This window comes from Fundulus heteroclitus, chromosome 12 (genome assembly GCF_011125445.2).
Source record: "Fundulus heteroclitus isolate FHET01 chromosome 12, MU-UCD_Fhet_4.1, whole genome shotgun sequence".
Taxonomy (NCBI): domain Eukaryota; kingdom Metazoa; phylum Chordata; class Actinopteri; order Cyprinodontiformes; family Fundulidae; genus Fundulus; species Fundulus heteroclitus.
Window position 1 is genome coordinate 1221420 of NC_046372.1, and position 18183 is coordinate 1239602.

The 18183-nt window shown below is 40.0% G+C and overlaps 2 protein-coding genes across 3 annotated transcripts in view; both read left to right on the forward strand.

The window, feature by feature from the left end:
* Positions 1–751: 751 nt before the first annotated feature.
* LOC105926884 (protein limb expression 1) lies at positions 752–10967 on the forward strand. 2 transcript variants are annotated; one of them, XM_036143641.1, is made up of 7 exons: positions 752–897; positions 1003–1103; positions 2815–3020; positions 4589–4729; positions 4813–4908; positions 8785–8862; positions 9752–10967. In XM_036143641.1, exons 2-7 carry the CDS (start codon positions 1022–1024, stop codon positions 10196–10198), a joined length of 1050 nt encoding a protein of 349 aa, XP_035999534.1. In that variant the 5' UTR covers positions 752–897; positions 1003–1021; the 3' UTR covers positions 10199–10967. The 2 variants fall into 2 exon arrangements, with proteins under 2 accessions (XP_035999534.1, XP_012718831.2); XM_012863377.3 differs by having other exon boundaries at positions 753–1103.
* Positions 10968–12597: 1630 nt separating this feature from the next.
* The window catches only part of epg5 (ectopic P-granules autophagy protein 5 homolog (C. elegans)), a 29066-nt gene continuing 23480 nt past the window's right edge, over positions 12598–18183 (forward strand). Inside the window, exons 1-7 of the mRNA XM_012863473.3 lie at positions 12598–13190; positions 14370–15044; positions 15736–15996; positions 16085–16283; positions 16403–16539; positions 16627–16734; positions 16821–16894. Of these exons, the coding sequence (XP_012718927.2) occupies positions 13137–13190; positions 14370–15044; positions 15736–15996; positions 16085–16283; positions 16403–16539; positions 16627–16734; positions 16821–16894 (1508 nt within the window). The 5' untranslated portion in view covers positions 12598–13136. The remainder of the gene's footprint in view (positions 13191–14369; positions 15045–15735; positions 15997–16084; positions 16284–16402; positions 16540–16626; positions 16735–16820; positions 16895–18183) is intronic.

The window sequence follows — 18183 nt, forward strand, 5'->3', positions numbered from 1 at the left end:
TTGTGTATTGCAGGATATTAAATCATACAAGAGTGATGAGGTGTGGCTTCTGAAAGCTTTTTTATGCCAAAATGTTCAGTTGGATTAAACTAACAAAATTTAAGTGAAACTTTTGCTGCATCGCTAAGCAAGAATGATGGCAAACTTTTTAAAGTGGCAACGAAAAACCTAATTTTAAACTAATTTGTTGAGATTACTGATTAGTTTGGGATTTTCTGTTATAATAGACACTCATTTTCTTAAAGATGCAGTTAGTGCACCTGCTATAAGTAAAACCTCAGTTACTCTGCAGGATAAAGTAAACCTTGGTAGCTAAGAAACCGCTTTCTGTCCAAATTTGGCTAATTTATGTGTAAGAAGCTTTTAGAAAGGGGCTGAATTCACACTTGAACAAAAGCCTTTCATATGGAAGGGATGAATGGAGCTCAGACTCTGAACTCGGTGGGTTCAAATTTGAGTGCGAAGTCAAAAATGTCCCACCCCCCACACATCCTTGATGCTAATCAAGGGGAAGAATTGTTCCTTTGATGCCAGTTTTATTTATTTTTTCTTCTTCACAAAACAAGAATATCTACTGGATCTGTAATGTTTTTCGTCCAGCTAAGATCCCTGAGAAAACTGCAGTCTGATTCCTTGGGAAATCTGCGCAGGTCTTAAAGTGTTTGGCTCTATGTTCAGGGATTAGCCAGCTGCACAGCCCAGAGGGGAGGGGCCCCGGCATTCCTGCCCTGCACCTCTGTGTCCATGTACCGAGGGACTGAGGGGCCCTCTGAGCTAATTGGTGCAGAGAGTGACAAAGATGGTCTGCTTCAAAAGAGAAACCCTGGTGAGAGGTTCACGCTGCCGGGGAGGATGAGGTTTGAGAGTGGAGGATGCGCCTTTATATTCAGACTTCTGGTAAAGCCACTGTTCTGCGTCGGGATATTGAAAGTAGATGCTAGTTTTCACATTTTTGATGGAGGATTTAAACAAGAAACCGAGGGCTGAAAGTTTTTGAAGCAGCAGCAGAACTACAGCTTGGATGAAGATGAGCTACGTGCAGCTGGAGGAGGATATCCTGTCATACCTGTCACAGAGCGAAACGCCTGGAAGCCCCAAAGACTGTGAGTAACTTTCTAAGGGAAAACTTTTGTTTTTAAAGCTGCTTTCCACGCCCATTTTATAAAATCCCTCCAAATTTAGATGGTAGCTTTTCACTAATGAAACTAATTTTGTTGCAGAGTGCAACTTAATCCAGATAAGATTATTTTTAATAAAATTTCTCAATCAAATGAGTTTGCCTATATTCTGTACACCAGCAGATCATTGGAGCCATATATTTGAGAACACTGCATGGGTTTCAAGATAGTTGTGCAACAATAAAACCCATGGAAGTAGTTTATGTGATGGTCATGGGCAGATTGGCCAGATTTTCATGGGAAAAGATCTCAGTTTACAAAAAGGGCTTTATGAATAAATTAAGATCATTTACAAGTTCTAATGTTTCTTGCTAAACTGCTCCGGCCAGTGCCAGTTCTGAGCAAAATGGCACCCTGGTTGAGTCCTTTCTTCTGTGGCTCAACAACCTAAGAAAGTCCTATTGCTATGAAACATTGAAAATGTGTGTGTTTTCACACATTGATTAAAAGTTGCAAGAAACTCAAGATGAGCATTAAATAGTCTGTTTAGCTGTGTAAAATAAACTGGACTAATCTAAATCTTGTCTATTTTGATCGGCTCAATTCTTGTGCCTTTAAAAAACTGAATGAGCCTTTTACTGAAGGCAGAATCAAAAGCTACAACTTCAAACAAAAAAGTACAGGGGGCAAAGAAGTAGTGCTTGGGCTGCTCCCATCACTCATTCCTGGCATTGAGACATTTCCCATATCAGAAATCCACCATCAGCAGCATCACCTGAACTTCCATGAAAAAGTGTGACTTCAAGTTCGCTTCACCTGCAGTGCATCGTCCTTATTCTTGTCAACACCAGAAGGAAGAAAATAACAAACATGTCCGTCACTGCAGTCAGAAAGAGAGGTTTGGGTAAATCAGTAATTGTGTGTTTAGACTGCATGTAGTGGGTCTCTGTCACTATTTAATGTGACACAAGCACAATGCAGCATTCATCCAGTTTCAGAGAGACCACCAATCATGATTCATCATGTTTTGTAATAATCAGGCATCGCTTGGGGGTCAGAGTTGGACCCTAGCTCAAAAAAACTCAAATGCACCTCAGAATCCATTTTCTGTACCTCATCAGCTCAACCCTTGTGCTTCCTGTGATGTCATCGACCCAAATACACACCAAGCACTATTAACCATTTCTGGTTTCTCTGTGTGCTTTTTAAATCTTTGTCTATATGATCAAATCCAGGAGTGAAAGTCTACCTCTCATTGAAAAGCTGTGTTGTCGTTATCAGCTCACATCACCAGTCTGGATAGTAGCTTTAAAAGAGAAGTTAACTCTCAAACTTATTAACTAAAACTATAATCGAATGCTGTGGATTAGAAGTCAGAACTGCTGCTACAAACCGAGCTGCAGGGACCTGCTATGCAATAAAGGAAGGATGCTGGTCCATTAAAGACCTTTACAGGGTCAGAAGATTCTGAGTAAAACATGAGGGTGCAGGTTTCCCTCCAGCTTCTCATTCTACTTAAATAATCATTTGCAGGAATGCTGCTATATTACATACAGAGTCCTGCTTTGTATATTTAGATTAAGTACCCTGTGCAGCGCTAAAGGATAAAAATGAAATGTAATTTTGCGAAATTCACGATCATATACTGAATTACTTCAGGGATGATTTTAACACTTTGACACCCGTCTGTATGCAGTTAACGTGGTGGGCATTCTGCATAACTTCTGGGAGCAGAAGCAGGCGGCTCAGCCTAATGATTCGTCCTCTGAGTCGGAGGGGGTTGGTGGGAAATCTGGCAGCCACACCGACAGCCTGCTGCTGTACGAGTCAGCACCGTCCCCTGGTCCCCCCTGGGTCTGCTACGTCACACTGCCGGGAGGAAGCTGCTTTGGCAACTATAAGGTGATATCATGAACTTTGTGTGCTTTGGCATCAAGAGACTCATACTGAGCAAATTCTACATCAGGGTATGTGTTGTGTTTTAAGGGATGATCATATAGCAATTTTTCTGATTGAACTCTGGGGAAAAAAATTTAATATCACCTGTTATCAAAGTTGAAAGTGTTCATGTTTTATCAAATCAGTCATGACCTTCTCATTAGGCAAGGCAAGGCATATTTATTTATATAGCACAGTTCAGTACAGAGACAATGCAAAGTGTTTTACATGATTAAAATATAGGAAAATAAAACAGAATAAAAGCAAGTAGGAATAAAATGTAGAAACAAAATAGAACATTCAATAGAACAGTTGGACTAAAAAAAAATTTAACTAATGATGTTAAAGGCAATCCTAAACAAACAGTCAAAGGCAATCCTAAACAAATGTGTTTTTAATCTTGATTTAAAAGAACTCAGGCTTTCCGCACTTTTACAGTTTTCTGGAAGTTTGTTCCAGATAAGCGGAGCATAGGAACATTAATCGCATTATTAAATGTTGGGTTTCTCTCTCTCTGGTGTGGAAAAGGACTGCAGAGCGTGGTTAAAATGTCTGATAAATCAGTGTGCAGAGAATCAACACTAAGGGGCCTGGCAAGTCTACACAGAGTTTCAGCTGCTTTCATCTGGCAGGAGCTTTAGCATGCCAAGATGGAGGACAAAGAGACATTAAATTACCTTTTAGTCCATCTGTAATTTCTCTTGTGGTCGATAGGTAGCATTTTCAAACCATTTTAATGTTATCTTGCGATATTTCATTGCACTAATTTCATCATGATTTAGCAATCGTGTTTTAAAGGCTTTAAAACACGATTGATTTTTATGCTTTTTGGAGCTTTATTGTCTACAAACACCAGGAACCAGCCAGTTCAGCAGACAGAAAATACAATGTTAACTCTAATGAAGGTGTTAACCAAAGACCAATTAGCTGACAACTTGTCTTATGGATCAAATGAAAAATGGTGAATCTCTGTGGTCCTCTTTCAGGTCCAAGTAGGATTTTTTTTCTTACTTCCTAAAGGTGACAAGCAGATATGGTTGATCTGTCTGACACTTTTAATTTTACCATCCACTTCTCCACTTAAGCACACACTGTCCACAGTGCTCATTATCATAATCACATAGAAATACAAAAAACGGACGAAAAAAGTTGACTGGAGTCCAAAGTAAAACAAAATCCTTTAGAAAGGTTCAAAACAGGCAGAACAAACATTTTACTAGGTGGTTCTTTGAAGAATGAAGAAATTAAGTGATACTGATAATACTAGCAAACACTATTGTACATGTGGGTCATTTACTAATTGATTTTTACAGATGACCACATCCTGTTTTGCTTCTCAGAGGCCTCGTTGTGAGCTAGCCAGCAGCCTCCAGCTACTGGTTATGTTTGAATGCCTGTAATCTTAGATCTGATCTTAATGTGATGTGAAAGATCGCCCTGGAATTTTCAACTTGCAGACACTTTCGTCTTATCTCCTTCCCATCGTCAGTTGCTACTTTTTAAACACCTCAGCTCTTTTATTGCCTCCTCAGGTGTGTGACACTCAAGCAGAGGCTCGCCGGGACGCTGCTCGCGTGGCTCTAATGAACTCGCTGGTGAACGAGCTGCCGTGTCGACGCATCACCGCTGAGTTCATCGCTCACAGCCTGAATCAAGCCACTACAGAAAGTGCAGTGGGTGTTTGCAGCTACCAGTCCCCTTTGGTTTAGTTTAACTCGCAATGAATATTAACCTGACCTGATGTCTCTGTGTGAAGGTCCTGATGGAGGATGCGTGTGACTCCAGCACCAGCATAGGAACCTACGGCTCGCTGCTTCAGTCCTACATGGGACGGACCATGCTGGAGTTCCAGGTAAAACTAAAAAATATAAAATATTTTTTTTTAGCTGTGCTTACAAATCATAAAGTGTCATGTAGTAGATGTGAAGGGGAATAAAACTCGGTGCACACTTTTCTTTTTTGGAAAATGTTAGTGTGCCCATTTGTACCAGTGTACTGTATCTCTACACGTTGCCGTAAATAGTATTCGTATCCCTTTAGCTGTTTTACATTCTTCCACATCCTGTGTGTTTGCGATTTTACGTGATAGACTAAATCAAAGTGGTTCTTCATGCTGGCGTGGGAGGAAAGGGATACATATGTTTTCGCAATGAGAATATCAGGTTTGGTGTATTGTTGTTTGGACCAAAGCGCAGACAACAGAAGGGAAGCCGCATGTGGAGTTGAGGTGTGATTTTAAAAAAGAAAAAGAAATAAAGCAGAATCTAACCAGGAACATGTGAATGGCCAGACACGAGGGAAAAAACCCTTGCTAAACTAAGATAGGATAAATCTAACGAAAATAAAGAACAGAAGATAAATAAAACAGGAACTGATCCTAGCAGTTACAAGAATGCTTAACAATTATCTCAGGAGGAACAATACAAGACAAAGCAAAATATAAACAGACTAAAGGATCTCCAGGCAGCTACAACTAACCCACCCCCCAGGAATCCTGACATAGAAACCTGCAAACCGCCTGCATTTGTGTTCCCCTGTGACCTTTTACTCTGAAAAACCTTTATAAAATCTGGTTCAACCAAAAGCCTTCACGAGTCCCCCAAATCAGTAAATAGAGTCCACCCGGGTAATTCAATCTTAGTATAAGCACAGCTGGTTTGTGAAAGGCTCGCAGGTTAGAGAACGTTGATGAGCACACTGCCGCCCTCTGTGAATCACAGTAGTGGCAGTATCATGCTGTGAGGATGCTGTTATTCAGCACGAAGAAGAGAGGAAAGCAGGTCAGAGCTGATGGGAAGATGGATGGTGCTAACTACACGGCAATCCTGGGAGAAAACCAGTTTCAGACATTTAAACTTTAGACTGGAGGGGAGCTTCACCATCCAGCAGGACAACCATCATAAAACAAACAGCAGATTAAAGCATAATCATGTGTTACAAAGATCTCAGCCGAAATCTAATTGAACATTTTCAATGAAACATTGATGTTTGATAGGTACTTGAGGTACTTTGCACGGAAGAATGAGCAAATTATTTAAGCCTCTATGTCACTAAACGCTCACCACCATCCATCCAGTAATACAGTGGCCTGTAAGTGTCTATCACTCTGTACGTTCTCATTAGGCCCCATAAATGTCTGCACTGTCATTAAGTCATTGTTTTGGTTTGCTTGGAATTTGTCACTGTTGCCATTTTTACCAATGGCGGATTTTATACTTATAACAGAGCCGCTCTAATGACCCAACCAGTGACGCCACACCTAGCTAATCAGTGATTTCAGCTCGACTTGGCTTGCTTGGAACTCTGGTAACGTAGATACTAAAAGAGAAGCTGGAACCAAGTACCAGTACTTTTGGAAAAGCCTAATAACCAAGCTGAGCTGAGCAGACTAGGTACTACTGGAAGGAGGAGTTTATTCAAAGCTGATTAGACATTCCCCTAACACCGACTAACAACGAATGGATACATTTGCACCTTACAGATTTCTACAAACTGTAGAAAACTTTGCATCATAATCATTCCACTTCTGAACTTATCTACCAGTTAAAACATGTTAAAGTTTGGGTAATGTGAGCGACTGTGAAAAATCTAAAATCTCTGAATACTTTTCAAAGGGCGCTGTATTTGGTCAGGGTCAACTAAAATGTTTTAGCTTAACTGTTGTTGTATTTGCGCCTCATGAGTGCACCATTACATCCCCAGTCTGTTATTCCCTGAAGTATCTGTCCACACTCTGACCCTGGCAGGGGAACTGAGGCATGAAACACCTCGGAGTCCTATATCTGAATAAACAAGCACATCTGCAGACATGGGCATAAAAGGCAAAGGAAAAAGGTTTATTAATATTATCATCATTGTTATATCCTCATGACCCCGCGCTGATATCTGGTGACACCGACAGTGTCAGCAAACAGCCACACACCTTCATAAATGTTGTACATCCAGTCAGTGGAAGTTGAGTCACATATATTATACATAGCGTCATAAACATTCACTACACTTTACACTTTAGCCTCAGACAAATTGAGTCTAGTGTGTTCCCACTGTGTGTCATTTAATCAGTTCAAGTCAATGTACGGAGTATCTCTCTACCTCTAAATGTATGGCAGCTGTTCAGCCAGGTGTTGTTTCATCAATCAGGGACATACCTGAGTTTTGTAATGTCTTGTCAGACCAGTCATCCACACCACTAGGTATGATTTAAGCTGAAATGTCAGCATTTTATTCTTGGTAGACTACAGTGCCCCACTAAAGTATCCATATATCATGATCTTTCCAATTATTTCTTATTTTACAAACACAAACATCAAAGTTTTTTTGTTGGAATTTCATGTGAGAGACCAACACAACACAGTGTATGTTTTAATAAATATAAATTTAAATTACTCACTTATAAATAAGAACTTAAAGGTTGTTTTTTTTTTTTTACAAAAGAAAATCATAAATGCGACATAAATATGTGTGTATCGCCCCCACAGTCCTGATTCTGTGGAACCACCTTTTTCTGTACATACGGCTACATATGCCCCTACCAACTGTGCATATCTTGAAACAAACATATTGGCGCATTTTCTTTTGTAAAAAAAATCTCTAGCTCAGTTGGAGTGAATGGAGAACAGATTTTCTGAATGGAAAACGTATTTTTAACATCTTGTCAAACAATAATGATTACATTTGGTTTGGACTTTGGCCCATTCTACTGTGTGAATATGTTTTGATCTATTGAAGCTCTGGCTGCAGGCCAGGCAAACCTTCACCCCAGTCTCAAGTCTTTTAATCAATAATGGCTTCCTTCTTGCCAGAATTTCATAAAGGCCAGATTTCCTGAGCTGCTGTTCTCTACAGCATCACCATGGTTCTCTTGGTTTCTTCTTTAATTAATGCTCTCCTTGCTGAGCCTGTCAGTTCATGTAGTCGGCTGTGTCTCAGTGGGTTTGCAGTTGTACTAAACTCTGGATTGAACAGCTCTCAGTGAGATGTTCAAAGCTTGGAATATGGTTTTATAACTTAACCCTGTTTTTAAACCTCTCCACAACTTTATCCTTGACCTGTCTGTTGCCTCACTTCATGGTGCCGTTTTCTCTAACAAAGCACTGAGGCCTTCATAGAACAGCTGAATTTATGCTGAGTTATCCACAGATGGTTTCTGTTTACTAATTAGGTGACTTCTGAAGGCACAGCATTTTAGTAAGAAGTATCAGAATAAAAGTAGCTGAATAAAATTCCTTTTTAGATTTTTATTTGCGAGAATGGGTGGCAGTGTTAGCACAGTGGTTAGCACTCTTGCCTCACAGCAAGAGGGTCCAGGGTTCGAGTCCTGGGCCCAGCAGGGGCATTTCTGTGTGGTATATCCATGTTTTCCCCGTGTAGGAAGGTTTCCTCTGGGCGCTCCAACTTCCACTAAAGACATGCTGGTCAGGTCAGCCATTAGTGGCAGCTCACTCAGTCGCAGCAGCTCACGCTAACTCTCCATCTGATCTATGAAATTTTGTTGTACTGTATGTATAATGACAAATAAAGCATCTTATCTACTGAAAACCATATCTCATTTTCCTTGTGCTTCAAAGTACTTTGTGCTGGTTTTTCACTAAAAAGCAATAAAAGTTTGAAAGTTCCAGAATGTGAAAAAGTTCAAGGGTTAGGAATAATTTTGTAATACACTGTTACAAGCATTGATTTGGAAGTTTGGAAAACCTGATTTCACACCCTCGTGCTCCTCTGTCTTCAGGAGATGATGACAGTTTTCCAGCTGCTGCACTGGAACGGGACACTGAAGGCTCTGAGGGAAAAGCGATGTTCTCGACAGGTAAACATGCTGCCAAACAGCTGTGGTGGAGCCAAGGAATGACGAGGGGCTGTTTGGATGTCACTGACATGAGCGCGATTGTAAAATAAGTTAAAGGATAAGCTTTAAGGACAAAGGTATTTTTATAAAAACAGTTGTGATTTGGACAATATAATTAGACTGTGCCTAGCTCTGATTACAGAATACAAAATACATTTTGTTAAATGATAGAAATAATATTTCAAAATGTTAAAGGTAGAGTCAGTGATTTTTCCGGAAGTTTCCCCAAGTCCCTTTTTGAATAACTGCACATGTGCAAGACCGTCTTGCATGCTCTTCCGCTCCTCAAAGGGATTGGGGGAATTAAAATCCCCCAAATCCACTCTGGTCTTATTTCTTTCTACTGAGGCTTTCCTCCTCTTCTCATAAACTTACGTGGTTTGCTCCTTGCGACTCTTAGCCATGTTCAAAGTGTATAGTTAGAGCAGCGGAGCTACAATGAGCGTCTACCACCAAAGCTAACCGGATACAAAAACACTAGAAGTGCACATGCACAGCCAGCAAGCGGAAACTAACAAGGAACGAGCACGCACACTGGTGTTACGTGAGCACATCAGAATGATTGGCATGTAGGACAACCAATAGATAAGATGATAACCAAGGAATCGATTTTTTACCTGCTTTTTCTGAATACATAATGTATTAACTACTGTCAGGATGGAAGGATAATTTTACCCACTATAACAAAAAGTATTTCTGAACAGGACTACGAACTGTAGCTTTTACATTTTAAGTAGTAAATTTTAAAACATTTTTTAAAATTTCTGTTTGTTGTTAGTATGCTTGATTCCCCCCTAATTTACCTGCTGTTCCACAGGTATAACTGCATGTTTTTCTCCCTTTGTCCCAGAGTGTGATCACCTACTACTCCCAGCGAGGGCTAGATGAGTGCATGCGGAGCAGCATGGCTCTGGATTGGCTGGAACAGGAGCAGAGGTCACCTGGGCTCCTGGCAATGGAGCTGCAGATGGTGCAGAGGGAGCTAGTGTTGGCGCGACGTCGAGGCATAGAGTTGCGCTTCTACAAGGAAAAAACGGAGATCCTCAGCTTGGCCCTCAGCCAAGCATATATTCACCGCACACCTGAAGTCTTCAGCCCATCTCAAAGTCACACAGGCCACCAGGAACAGCTGCCTTTACATGTATTATACAGCCAAGATACAGATATCCAGATGTACCCGAAGACTCTGTATATTAACACCATGCACACTTCTGCCACAGACACGCCCTCTAACACCCCCTCACAATTTCCACAGTGCATGTTTATGCCTTTAAATAACCCTGAATACAATGAGTAAGAATGTACAGAACGTGCCTTACATAACTTTGCGGTTAAATAAGGTGTTAGGGGCATCAGAGCTTATGAACCATGTTAGTCGTAGTTGTGTTTTCTGAGTTCCTTTACTATCAGGAAACAGATTTTTTTTTTTTTAAATATGTGCTATTAACACTTTAAACCACTCATTGTTGAACATCAAATATATGATATGACAAAACCTAGAAGACTCAATGTATGTGCAGCTTAAACCATAAAGCAGCTTTTGTTCTTAGAATGAAGAATAGAAAATGTGAGTCGTGCTCATTTGATGTTTTGTATTTCTATTTAGCTTTGCCTATGTTGCCATGTTTTCATTTGTGCTTTGTAACACAGTATCGCCTATCGCCTGTAATTTACACAAGTTTTTTTAAAATGTCATTATTTAGTTTTATTTTGCTATATCGTTTTTCCACACTGAATAATTCAGTGGTGCCCTGATCTACCTATTTCTATATCTTAAGTCTGATGAGGTTATTATTAGATGTGTAAAAAGTCCATTGTAAACGTGTCTCACACGCCATTTCATAATCTCAAAAAGTTGGTGGGTAAAAAGGGAAGTCTGTATTGTGCTTCGGTTTGTTTAGAATAGCGGGTTAGCATTTATTAGATCAGTGTTTCCCAAACCTTTCAGCTTCAGACTCTCAAAATCACAATGGAAAAGATTCTTGACCCTGGTCAAAGTCTGCCGTACATTTCTATTCAGCCTCATTTGCTCTGATACCTCAAAATAAAATGCCATGCAACCAATCGACTTTAGAAGTTGGCTAATTCTTTAATAGAGTTCATCTGTATATGATTTAATCTCAATATAAATGCAGCTGTTCTGTGATGGGCTTGGAGGTTTGTTAGAAAGCATTGGTGAACACCTTCATGAACACCAAGGAGCACATCTGATGGGTCAGGGAGGAAGTTGTGGAAAAGAAGGATTAAGGTATGAAACAATATTCCAAACTGTGAAAAAGATCTGATCAACCCATCATTAGAAAATAAATTAGTATATGACTACTGCAAACTGACTAAGCCATGACAGTCCACCTAAACAGACAGATTGGGCAAGAAAGGTTGATTAGTGAAGCAGCCTAGAGACCAATGATCAGTCTGGAGGAGTCAGCAATCTGTCAGCTGGACAGCTACTCAAAATCTCGGGCCTTTATTAAAAAGGGTAAGAAGAAAACCACTGCTGAAAGAAATCAACAAAAAATCCAATTTAGAGTTCCTTTAAGGAACCTAGCAAATGTGTGAAAGAAGGTGTTCTAGTCAGATGAGACCAAATTTAAACTTTTTGGCCTACATGCAAAACAGTTTGGTGAAAAACAACCCTGTGCATTACATCACCCTAAACACACCCTCCCCAGACTGAAACATGGTGGTGGTAGCATCATGCTCTGGTGATATTTTTCCTTCTTCAGATACATGAAAGTTGGTGTGAATTGCTAAGGAGATTAATGGATGTAAATAAGGGGAAGTACTGGAAGAAAGCCAAATAAATGCTCCGAAAGAATTGAGACTGGGGTGGAGGTTCACCTTCTAGGACAAAACAACACTAGATATATAGCAAAAACTACAATTAAATAGTCCAGATCAAAGTATTTTTTAAGACAAATCCAGTACAAGCTCAGTTCATGTCCAGATCTAGATTGTACCAAAAATCTGCAGTAAGACTTTAAATGACTTGAATTCCCTTACTTCAATCTGACTGGGCTTGAGCTATGTTGTGAAGAATAATGCGCAAAAAAAGAGTGTAGAGTCATACTCCGAAAGATTTAATTGTAATCGCACCAAAAGATGATTCAACAAACTATTGACAAAGCATCATGGGCTGAAAACAAATGCATGCTACACTTTTGGAATAATTCTATTTGTGAAATATTTATGAAACAAGGGGTCATTTTCCTTTTAACTTTATATATATATATATATATATATATATATATATATATATATATATATATATATATATATATATATATATATATATATGTGTGTGTGACAAAACAAGTTATGGACTAACTTGTTTTGTCACATAAAATCCTCATATAATACATTGAGCATTTGTCCATTGACCGGTTTTTGTGTTTGGATTAAACTTAAAACATTGGCTGTTTTACAATATCACCTTGAAACAGAGTTGTTGTTTTGTTTTTTTTAAGTGACGTAACGTTTTACTAACTTTATAATGCAATTGTTTTTGTTACTGTTTCTGATTGGACTTGCTTCTTGAATTTTTTTTTTTTTTTGGCTTTTTCATTGAAATAATATTTATTTCTTTTTTATGTAAAGTATTATCTATTTTATTTAAAGCACTGTTTTAAACATGACGTTTAAAAAAAATAACAGGGTTTGCGTTTGGTAACCTTTGTCTCCTCTCGTTTGCCGTAGAGAGGTGGAGTAGTCACGTGTTTCCTGATTGCGATCTTGTAGTTCCTGGAACTAACAAAACAAAACAAATGGCAGCTGACCAATAGCCTGGAGTTACCGTCCTGTGACACTTTATTTCCCGAGTTGAAATGGTATTTTAATAACATGAAAAGCTAGCGGGAAGACACAGGGGCGTGTGGGGGGAGACATAAATCCACATTACGAACGAAGATCAGGGGATTAGCCTAGCTTAGCCAAGAGGGGTTTGATAAACAGACACTGGTTTCGCTTTCCTATAAACTGTGTGGGTACCATGTTTACCCTGTACGGCATTCAGAGGGCTGCCAGCGAAGGGGCTTTCTAACAGGCGACATATATACGTCTTTTTATATTTACATATATAGATATCTGTAAAGGAAATTTTAGCACAGACGGGAGTCGCTGTTCCAGCTGCTGCTTGTTGTTTATTTTGATGATGATCTGTTGTTTTCCGGCGATCATTGTCTCTGCCGGTACGCTGCTCGTTTGTGGTCTGAGCTGATGGGATCAGGCCGCTAAAGATGGAGGCTGTGAGACCGAAGAAGACCAAAACAAAAACCAGCGGAAAATCTCAGGTAAATACCCCCAAACAGAGCAGTGTCAGCTCTAAAGCGTTTTCTTCAGGCCATTAGGGACAAGCGCCTGCAAGCCTAGGAGTTACAATATCTCCTCAGGTGAACGCAGTAAAATTATCTTCATGCGTCCTGTGTTTTAAGTTATGATCGCAGTTATTATCGCAGACTAAACGGGTTGATCTTGATAATTTTACCAAAAAAATGCTCAAAATCAACGAAACAGTTATTACTAGAGAAACAGCTTACTTTAGGCTGCCAGTTTCGTAAAATCATAACTTGTTTATCCACTCTCGCGGAAATGCTGTGTACCTACACAGTTCCTACTGCACACAAATATTCTATAATTTAAAAAAAAAAGCTAACATAAGGAATAAGGGAAGAAAACTGATAAGAGGACATACACTTACACATTTTGGTACATGTTCCTCAGCAAGTTGGCCCTAGATCACAACATTTTTGCAGTTGTTGATCATTTCTTCACTGATCTTTTTGCAGTAGAGTTCATTTAAAGTAGTTTGATTTTGAAGCACATTTCACAACTTTCTGGAAACTCAAAGTTGATCCGTTCCAAAACCAGTTTGGACGTGTGATTGGGTCCATTGTCCTGTTGGGGCATCCAAATGTGTCCAAGTCCATCTAGCTGTTGATTTAAGTGAATTTAAAGAATTTGGAGGTAGTGGTGTTTATTTTGTTTTTTATTTCTGTTTTTTGTTATGCCATCTATTTTTTTGCAATGCACCAGTACAACATTCAGAGAAAAAGACCCCCAGCATGATGCTGCCACCACCATGGTCCACAGCTGTTAATGTGTTCTTTAGTTTAAAAGCCTCGCCTTGGTTCTCTCCAACACATTTAATGTCAAATAGCTACATTTTTATCACCTCTATCCATACAAAAGTCTCCAGAAAGCCTTTACTCTGTCTTGGTAGTAATTGAGCTTAATGCTATCCATTTTTAGAGCAGGGGCTTCTCTCTTGCTCAGTAATGATATTAAACTGGCATCACTGTGGAGGGAGACGATTGTGTAATCTTTAATCTGGTGCAACTCAACAATAACTCGGTGCGAAGGTTTGGACTTGTCTGTTAAATTTGTATGTTGGTGTAAGGTGCCAGATATGCACACAGCTGTTGGTCAACCCAGTTTCTAACAGGGTAAAACAATATTCTTTATGTTCTCAGTTGGGCAAGAAGCAGAAGCAAGCAGATGAGGACAAAAAGTCCCCAGCCCCATCCGCTGTCTGCGATGAGGCATCCACCTCTGACTTCACGGAGATCCCTCTCAGTCTGCCCCCATGTCCGCCTCAGGAGGCCAAAGAGGACCAGCAGAATCCTGTCCAGACCACAGACACAGCAGCGCAGCCATCAGAACTACCCACAGAGACACAGGAGACCTCCTCAGCACAGACTCAAAATATATCAGAGCTGACCGAGACTCTACAGTCAGCTCTTAATCTGTCTGCAGAGACGCCACAAGTGACAGTGCCGCAGACAAAGTCCAACAGGGGAAAAAAAGAAGATGATGGGGTGGAAGCTCAGGGTTCTGAGCTCAAAGCTGCATCACAAATCAATAGGTCAGAAGAAGACGACGTGCCGTTGTGGAAACAACCGTTTGTGACGGCTCAGTTTGGCAGCCCGAGTGCTCCTGCCCTGTACCCATCTCTTCCAGCACTAGAGGAGGATTCTATGGTGCAGATCTATGAGAAAGCTGGGAAAAGCTGTGCGAGGGAACCTGCAGTGTTGGCATTACCGGAACAGGAATCCTCTCCCCTAACGCTACAGCCTCTCAAGTCTGTAGTTGAGCTTTCTAGGAGCAAACTGTACCCAGAATTGCCCAAAACAGCTCCAGAGATGCAGGTAATCTCACAGACCATAAGATGACTGCTCTTAACATAACATTAAATTAAAATGTTTTTTTTTCTGTAATATTCACTTTATATCAATGAGAGAAATCCTAATGGCTGCATCTATACTGTATCAGGGGCACCTAACTTCAGTACTCGAGAGTTACCATCCTGCACCTTTTGGATGAATCCTTTCTCCAAGAAAACTGAATCAAATAAAAAAAACTGGACTTGGGCACCCCTGATCTATATGATTTATTTATTTATTTATTTATCATAGGAAGCTAGTAGCTACAGCATCATCTACTCTTATTGGCATCCCTGGGAAAATTAATAAGTATGTTATTGCAGCAGGATAACCTCCCAATGAGAAATTTAGAGATATCCAACCTCTGGATACTTTAAGGAATGTTATTTTAAACAAAATGATGGATGAAGTGATTATTGGCACCTCTAACTGTCTCACAAATTCACAGGTAATCCAACATGTGGGTCAGGGGCCTAATTCTGTTAGACATAAACTGGGAAAGACAAGAGAACATATCATCCAAGGGAAGCACATGTGTGCTGATATACAAAATCAAGGAAGGGCTGAAAGAATTTGCTACTCACCTAAACATGTCCAATATTTACAGTAAAATTAGTTTTTCCCACCACACAGAGTTTGGATGATGATAAATAACATTTTAAATTTTCCTCGGCAGGCGTTTTCTCTGGAGCAGCTGAGTATATGGGAGCCAGGCGAAGGGCTGCAAACGTGGCTTGAAGGTGTTGAGGTCTCTGCTGCCCAGTTCTGTGCTCTGGCCCACCAGGAGAACCATGAGCTGACAGAACTGCTCCAGAACTACCTGCGCTGCCGCAGGCAGCTGAACCAGTCGCACACACAGCTCCACACCCAGTCCTCTGACTGCAAGAGCACACAGAATCGCCTCTGGAGCTTCAGAGATGAGCAACTCACACTTCAGGTGTTCTAGTATTGTCGTACATTGGGACCAATGAAGGAAAAGCTCCAGTGAGCCTCAGTTTAAACGTCTCTCGCCACTGTTCCTCCAGGGTGTGTGTGCAGACCAGACTAAGGTTTGTGGATACCATCGTTTCCAGCAGGCAGAGTTTAGTCAGGGTGTCCTGGCAGAGCTGCGGGGAATGTTGGAGGCATGCAGCGAGCTCCTCCACCAGAAGGTGGTGCTGCATGCCTATACTGCTCTGCTGTCTCGCCTGCAGGTTGAATCCTATTTGTATCGCCTCCTCAAAGGTGAGACTTTTAAAAAGCTCCCTCGCCTCAGAGTAACTGTGGCATTATGGTTCCAAACATAACTTTGCCCACATCACCAATGTGAACTGGAGACAAGGTTGTTTTCATTTTTATTTCAGATTGCTCTGGAAGCCAGACTCAGCCTTGCTCTCTTCAGCCTCTGAAAGAGGCCATCAGTGTCCTGTTTAGCTTCACGCGTAGAGTCCTTGATGACACACAGTTCCAGACAGACATCCATCAGTGGCTGGAGAGGCTGGTAAACACATTTCTGCACCACTTTCACCAGCTAAATTAATTTGTTCTTGACATTCTTCATGCTCTGTTCTGATCAACCGTTTGCCAGGTTGTTGTCCTGCTGCGTATTGGGGGGTCTGGGGAACACCTTTACCTGTTGTGCCATCTTCTCTGCTGTCCTGCTGGGGTGGGAAAGTGGGCGGCACCGTTCCTTCAGGTAAGTTAAGGACACACATTTCTTTTTTTTATCTTATTTTTTCAGGAACTGTTGACTCAACTTTTCTTTCTGTTTATTTGCACCAGATTCAAGTTTTGGGGAACAGCTCTGGAGTGCAACGTTTTATGCAAGCATTAGCCATCTTAATGTCACCTGCCAGGTAAATAGAAGAGCTTCTATGGCAGATCTTATTCACCTATGTATACAGGGCCATTGACATCACTGATAAATATGTGCAGAAACCCTTTATCGTCTTAGGATAATATAACATGAAACGTTTTCACCTGATTTTTATTTAAAAGTATTCATCTATTTCATAATGCACTCTAAGAAAGATCCCAGGCTTTCAATTAATCAAACAGAGCACTTTTAATACAAATAGCTGCAATACAAAGCGCTGTACAGAGATTAGAAACTGACATAAAAAGACTCTAAAAGTTATCCGTCTAAGGACAGTTATAAAAAACTTTATGCAATGAACAAAATTACAGTGAATGAGGAAAACACTGTTGGATAGTGAAAATTTAAGACACAGGAAATTTATATTAAAATATTTGTGATAAAAAGCTCTGTTTTTCACATGTTTCAGTCAATATTTGTTTCACAACAGATCAGTCTTGTGTAAATGTGGCAGAAATGCAGAATTTTAGTCCCATCTGACCAGAGCATCTCTGTAGTTTTATTAGAATCATCGGGTTTATGATTGTGATGGTAGGTTTTTTATACTGGCATCACTCCCAGTCAACAAGCTGTCATCTTTACCACCAATCATGGTTATGGTGACCCCGATATGCCTGTCTTTGCTTCAGTCCTCTAACAAAGAGCTCTAGAGATTTGTTTTTGCTCTCACCATCCTCCTCCTTGGGTCCAAAGTAAATCAGGCCCCCTGCCCAGCCTGCTGGCAAATGGCTAAAACAAATGAACCTCTGTGTCACGTCTTATTCATACCACAAGGAAACAGAAAGTCACGGATTACTAAGTTCCTTCAAGGTTTGATTGACATAAAAAGTGAGTTATTAGCTAGGCCGATAAGTGTGGCAACGATTTTGGTAAAAACAGTTATTTCTTAAAGGGGGATTTTTATCCTAAATTAATATATTTAAATCAGAGGTTAAAAAAAATCTTTACAGAATGATGTTACTCCTGTAAAAGATACATTTATTTTAGGGTTTTTATCCATCTTTGACTGGGGGGATAGTGTGGACAGTGATGTATGCATTAGGGGTATAACAATACATCGATCCACATCGATATATCGATTAAATGATTAATGATCCATTGATGCGAATTTAAAATATCGATCCATATCATAATATTTATATATATCTTTACTTTGAAATGCAGGTATGAGACTTTAGTGAACAGGTGATTTATTATTATTATTATTATTATTATTATTATTATTATTATTATTATTATTATTATTATTATTATTATTATTATTATTAT